At 51.1% G+C, this 6,701-nt stretch overlaps 1 protein-coding gene across 1 annotated transcript in view; it reads right to left on the minus strand.

Annotated features, from left to right (window-relative positions):
* The window catches only part of LOC104404564 (bromodomain-containing protein 3-like), a 14,625-nt gene extending 9,913 nt beyond the window's left edge, over nucleotides 1–4,712 (minus strand). The window contains 5 exon segments of the mRNA XM_010013021.1: nucleotides 39–192; nucleotides 194–230; nucleotides 1,909–2,056; nucleotides 2,998–3,135; nucleotides 4,396–4,712. Coding sequence (XP_010011323.1) covers nucleotides 39–192; nucleotides 194–230; nucleotides 1,909–2,056; nucleotides 2,998–3,135; nucleotides 4,396–4,596 — 678 coding nt within the window. The 5' untranslated portion in view covers nucleotides 4,597–4,712.
* Between the last annotated feature and the right edge of the window lie 1,989 nt (nucleotides 4,713–6,701).

Genomic DNA, 6,701 nt, shown 5'->3' on the forward strand with positions numbered 1-6,701 from the left:
TGCCTTCGGAAGGGGAAGGGGTCGAGTTCCGCGTTTACCTTGACCACCGGTGGCGTCGGGGGCACCACGGGCATTATCGGAGCAGCAGGCGGAGGGGGGGCAGCGGCGGGAGGGGCAGTGACGGGCGGGACATTAGCGGTGATGGTTGGCACGGGGGTGGCAGCAATGACGGGCGTCTGAGACACGGCTGGGCGGGGACACGGAGGACACGGCCAGGGCTTGCGGCGCTCCTTTCAACGACAAAGGGAAAACGCACTGCAACGTACTGATGGGGACAAGTGCCAGCAAGACACCGGGGACAAAGTGAATCTGGTGCTGCTGGACTGTTCAGTCATAGGCTTGGCAACAAGCTCCCAGGCCAGGGCCACCAGGGAGCACAAAGGACACTGTGTGATTTGCTTGATGCCAACGGCCAGGGCTTGCGGCGCTCCTTTCAACGACAAAGGGAAAACGCACTGCAACGTACTGATGGGGACAAGTGCCAGCAAGACACCGGGGACAAAGTGAATCTGGTGCTGCTGGACTGTTCAGTCATAGGCTTGGCAACAAGCTCCCAGGCCAGGGCCACCAGGGAGCACAAAGGACACTGTGTGATTTGCTTGATGCCATTACCCAGGGGTCAACAAGAACATAAGAAATCACTGACCTAAGTCCTCGTACCGTGAGCTTTAGGCCAGCCACATGCAAGCAAAATACTTCAAGCTCTGCACATGGGGTGTGTGTGTTGCTCTGGGACAGTCTTCACCCCTCTCATGGCTCTCAGCAGAGGAGCAGGAGCTCAAGGAGAGCTCCATTCCATAGGGAGATGGTTGTTTTGGGCAGCTGCTGTCCCACACAGACCTCGATCCAGGAGTGTTTTTACTGTGCATGACAAATGGCAACAGCCACTCCCCTATTGCCACCTGAATACCCAAGAGGCCAAAGCACTTCAGATTTGCCACAAGTTATACAACAAAAGAAACAGAGCTGGGAGTAGAGCTTAAGCCTCCCCATAGCCAGGCAAGTCTCTTACACTAGACCTGCACTGTTGAAGAACTGCCTACTAGTGTAAAGTTAAGGGGGAACAAACATAGTAACTAATAACCAAAGTAGCAATACTCTTCTATGTTTTTACAGCAGCTTTTATCAAAGGATGCTGAAAAGACACAAATTTCTTTGAGCTTGGATGAAGTTGTAGCTCCATTTGGCACCTGAGATGTGGGAAAGTAAAGAGGAACATTTGACTTTCCCAGAGCAACAATCAGACCTTGTTTACAGAAAAGAAGTTACAACAGTTTAATTCAGCCCACACGAACTCCTGTATGAATGGTTTTATTGTGCTTACAGACAGTTTAGTCCCAAATCCATTTAAAGTCAACTCTAGGTAAGCTGAACACAATTCCTACTGATACGCAATGGTCTAGACAGCCTTTTGCAGTGGCTTAATAAATCCCTCCCTTCTATTGATCAAACTTCATTCTATGCTTTTGCAACCATGTGCACAGAAGAAACATGTTACATGGGGTTTGGGGGATGAGCAAGATTGGAGTGTGAGTCTCTGCTGTGCCAGGCTTCTGCCAGGACCTCAGGTGAGCTATAAACCCAGGTCTATGCAGGCATTCTACATCACGGTCTGTCATTCATGGCAGACCAGCATATTTAACTACCTTGCCTCTTCTTTCCTTGGTTTATTCTTTGCACACAAGCTCTGTGTCGATGGGTAGGTGATGGATGGCAAGGTGCTTGTATGACAAAGGCAGAGTGGCCTTAAGACATCGAGCCCTGGAAGATTGGGTGAACCACTGCTTTAACCATTAGAATACAGGCTCCTTCTGTGTCCCTTCCCCACCTGCAAACCAGGCAGCTGGAAGTGGCTCAGGCCCCAGCAACAGGCTCATAAGGGTCAATGTCACTGCACTGGGTCAGTACCTGCACCCTGTGTGCCCGCTGACGGCTTGCGACCTTTGCCTTTAGGGACCGGGGGTAACAACTCAACCTCCTCCTGAGGCATCTGGGCAACTTTCTGCAGGAAGATCTTCTCCAGGGCTTGGGCCATGAGGACGATGTCATCTGTGGGCTGCAGAGAGAAGAGTACAAGCCCATGCTGTATCATCACATACCAGAAGCACTGAGGTTCAAGATTCGGCTTTGAAATCCCCAAGGAACTGCCCTCCAAATAAACGATGGTATCTCAGCTCTGACAATAAACACAACAGCTCCTCTCCCTCCTTGCATGCTGCCCTCCTGCTCTTCTACTCTGGCCTCGCATGCAGTAATTACGGCCTTTAAGAACACCACATCCAGAAAGTTATCAGGACTTCCAGGAGCCGGGTAACCAGCATCCTGCGCCACAGCGTGGAGCATCAAACTGGAACAGACAAGCTGTCCCCCCGCTGCCAGCAGGGTCAGGACAGGAGCGTGAGCACTCACGCTGTGGCTCAAGTTAATTAATTTACTTTAGCTTGTTCTCAGCATAGGTCAGCGATGACAAACCACTGTAGAAAATACAAATACAAAGCGCAGAGGCTTTTAACAACCTAACAAAACAGCAAGCAAGCCAAACCACAAATAACAACCCATCTAAAGGTGTGCAAGTATGGACAAGACACAGGCAGAGAACAGAGTTACACTTCCTGACCTGCTCTCTGCTGCTAAGATACTATTTACTGGTAGACAGCCCGAGTAACACATAGCACTGACATCACAGAGCACCCGCAAAGCGCTGCCTAAACCATAGCTCATCTTAAACAACTCCTAACTGAAAATAAAAGGAGTAAAAACTTGCTGCATAACCCCAGAACAGAGATCTACCTAGAATTAAAAGGCACATTTGCCCTTTTAACTAGTCTGGGGGAAGAAAGCCACAGCACAAAGAGAGCTTTGTGTATTTCAAGTAATGTGCTTGCAATTAGTGGCATTTCAAACTCTTGCAAGTGCACAGCAGAGCCAGCACACTCCAGTTGTAGGTGGGTCTTTTCCAGGCAGTGCCCCAGCTAAAGGCTTGTCTGGGCTCTTTACCTTGTTGTAAATGTAACAGTTTGTAAACATGGTGTTGAAATCCTGCATACATTCACTGGCACTCCAGTAGTAGTTGTGTTCCAGGCGCTTCTTGATCGTCCCCATGTCCATGGGGTTTTTTATGATTTTGTGATAATCCTGTTGGAGAAGCAGGAAGGACATTATTTACATCTCCTGATACATGGAATGGTGCTCACACCTCCCTCTACAGCCCCAGCTTTCTGCTCATCCCCCATCCCCAAGGTTTTGTGCAAGTTGTAAATATCATCTCTGCTTTCATTTATTTCCTAATTTGGAGCTTTTTAAGCTATCTTTATTATGAACTTGACTACGAAGCACCAGTCTCCCGCAGTATATGGCACAAGCACACACACAGATGGCTACCTGGACGTTACCTGCCTTTACTAAGGACAGCTGGGCTGAGGAGGCACTAGGAGTCACGTGTGAGGAAAGCACACGTCCTGAGCAACTCTGCCTGGAAGCTGCCTGTGCTGTGACCACCCTTTAAGAGGCTGTCAGTGTCACTTCAGACTGTGCTAAAAGTTTCAGTCTCTCTTTTAAGGGCATTTTAGCACTTAAAAGGCTTCCACACGTTAACCCAGTTTCTCTCTGGGCTGGTCTCAAGCACACACAGATGCTGTGATTGGCCTGAGGTGCTCCAGGCGTGCAAGGCTGTACTCTGTCATTTTCTGATGCTGGAGAGGAGCAGCGCACACACAGCCACTGGCCACTGAGCCCAACCCTCAAGCGTGATTTGAGGCACTGGTATTTCCAGGCAAGGCACGCCAGGGCAGGAGAGGCAATCCTGCTGGCTGCTGGGCTGGTGCACACTCAGGTCACGCATGGAAAACTTCTTCCAACTGACTCCCCTCAATTTTCTGGTAACCTGCCCTAAAACCACCTCAAAATGCCTCACTGAGAAACTAACTCCACAAAGAGAAGACGAATGAGCACAGACCTAAGGAAGTATTCTGCAGGTGTGAAGCGTTTTACTCTTTTGGCTAGCACTTTAAATAGCACCCAGCAATAGCGTTACAGAGGTCAAAAGGCTCCCGGTCCAGTCCATAGAATTGGGTTATAACTTGTGGTAACTGGAGCTCTCCTGACCTTACATCCCAAAACATGCTCCCCAACATGCAACCCTTTCACTCAAAGCAGTTGGAGTGAGTCTGCAGTGGGCTGCTGGGCTGAGCTTACGGGAGGGTGCACAGGAGGTGCTGGTTTAAGTGAAACAGTTTTCTCCTTCAGAGACCTGCACCTCTCCAGCTCTGAAAGAGCTTCTAATTCAGTGAATCTTAAAGCATTTGATGCCCAAATCCAACCTAACCAGAAGACTGGTCTCCCCATCAGAAAGCTGTCCAAGAGCAGGATGCCAAGCAGAAGATTATCGGTACGTACCGGCAAATTCAATTTAATTGCATCAACAGGTTGGTAGAAAGGCCAAGCAAACTGATGCTTCCACAAGGTCTTTACCACCACGTTCTGCATATATTGCAGTTGGTTGGTCTTCCTGCCGGGCTTGTTGGGATTAGTGACCTCCGGAGGCGGCGGGTTGACGGGGCCCTGCGGAGCCGGGACCGCGGCCGTGACCACAGACATCTTCCTGCGCTGGCTCTCACTCGCTGTCACAGCGGCAGCAACTGGGAAACCTTCCTTCTTCCTTTATGCTCCCTGAGCGGGACTGACATCCCATTTCCAGGGCCCAACCATACAACCTAGATCAAACGAGAGGAGACGACAATGTGTAAGTACAGATACGTACTGAAGTAGGCATGGTAAGACACTTCTGCTGCTGGTAGTGTTTGAACTCAGGCTCTTTACTCAGGCTGCTTTGTTCCCTGTAACACACCATACTGATGATGGCCACAGTTCAAGACCCCAGGCACAGTGGAACAGCAATCCCCAAATTCAAAGCCTGCAGAGAACTAGCAAGCTTCACAGGATCAATTATTCGGCTCATAGAGCATCTTTGTGCAAAGAAAACACAGGTAGCAGTAGAATACGGTTAAGGAATACAGTCAGGACGTAATGCAGACACCCATGAACATGCTGATCCAAGGTAGCAAACCCACAGCTTGCAGCCCCATGTAAACCTCGCTGCATTGGCTCTGCCTAAGTTTAAGCCCTGACGTATGACAGGAGGAAAGAGGCACAACCATCTGAAATCCCGGCTGCCCGTCACATCCAACCCAGCGCTTGAGTGGACCCACACAAACCCAGGCAGCTTACACAGATTGCCTGTAGCTACAAAAGGTAGAACTAAACCACGCAGTTCTAGGCGAGGCGCTTCATCTGCAGGAACAGCACTGGTGACGGTCATTATGGGAACTATAAGGGAGCCTGGCTGTGAACCAGGACAGCACTGAACAGGTACTGCACAAGCCTGGAACGAAGGCTGCCAAAGCCAGCCCTGGCACACACACCATGTGCACCTTTCAGCAAGGGCCTAAGGTTGGGCTTTATAGCCCTGGAGTAAAGACTTCTTTAATTCTTAGGTTACTGCTTCCCCTGTTCCTCAGACCTGTCACGTTCATGTTCAAGAAGCTGTTCTTGATTTTTCTGGCTGCACGTGTGCAGTTTTGATAACACAGTTTCAAGTACAGCCTTTTGCTGTCCCACATGACGAGTGTACACTGCTTCCACGCTGTGCATTTCTGCTCTTCTTACTCATCCCAGTCTGGGAGGATAATTAAAAGCAAAACCCAAACTCCCAAATAAATCTTGCTTCTCTGGAGTTTCAGACTGCCCTTTTGAGCTAAGCTGCAACCTCAGCATGGAATCCAGCAGAGCTGTGGGGGCTGGCACATCCCTCAGCCAAGCCAGGCCCCGAGAACCCAGCGAGGCTGGAAGGATGTGGGGTTTTTCCTTCACCGAGTTGCTCACACGGGTCAGTCAGTGCAGAGACACTTGGCGCAGGGCGAGCATGCGGATAACTCCCTGTGCTGGCAGCAGAACCCAGCTGATGCAGCCCAGCCTGTCTGCAGTGGGGGAGACGAATCCCAGGGCAGCTCTGGAGCCCCGGGAGCAGGGTGCTGTGCCAGCAAGCTGCTGCTCGCTGTCGGTCTGCCGCTTCCTTGGGCAGTGCCCAGCACTGAGCGGCAGCTCCCTCCCTGGTGCTGCTCCTGCAGGGCAGGCTGCGTTTGTGGTGACTGCGGCATCAGAAGGTAGCAAGTTCCACGTTAGCACATGAGCCCAACAGCTCCTTTCCCATCGGCATGGTACTGCTGTACGGTATTGCTGTATGGTTACTTGGACACTGACCAAGAACTGGCACAGCTCCAGCCCAAGCGGCAACATAAATCTTCCCATCAGGGAAAATTATCAAGTTTAAGAGACGTTCCTTGACCTCAGCTTTATCTCCGCGTTATTATTTACATTACAGTAGCACACAGAGGCTGTGCAGAGACCACGGCCCCTCACTACTTGGCACTGCAGACACACTGCAGGACCCTGTTCCTACCTCGCAGAGCTGGTGCTCACAACTCATGCTTCACACCGTGGTGGTGACCTGTGGCAGAGCCGAGCCCTGAGCCCCGCGGAGCAGCACTTGGTGACAGCAGGATGGAGCCAGCAGCCAGGCAGGACACAGGGAGCCAGCGGGGCTGAAGCAGGCACCTTCCCGCTGCTGCATCACGCACTGCTCCCTGCACAGGCTCCTCACCGGAGCTCCTCCTGTTCTGCCTTCCTTTCCCTCCAGCCCCAGA

The sequence above is a fragment of the Nestor notabilis genome, unplaced genomic scaffold (genome assembly GCF_000696875.1).
Source record: "Nestor notabilis isolate BGI_N333 unplaced genomic scaffold, ASM69687v1 scaffold17314, whole genome shotgun sequence".
Taxonomy (NCBI): Eukaryota; Metazoa; Chordata; class Aves; order Psittaciformes; family Psittacidae; genus Nestor; species Nestor notabilis.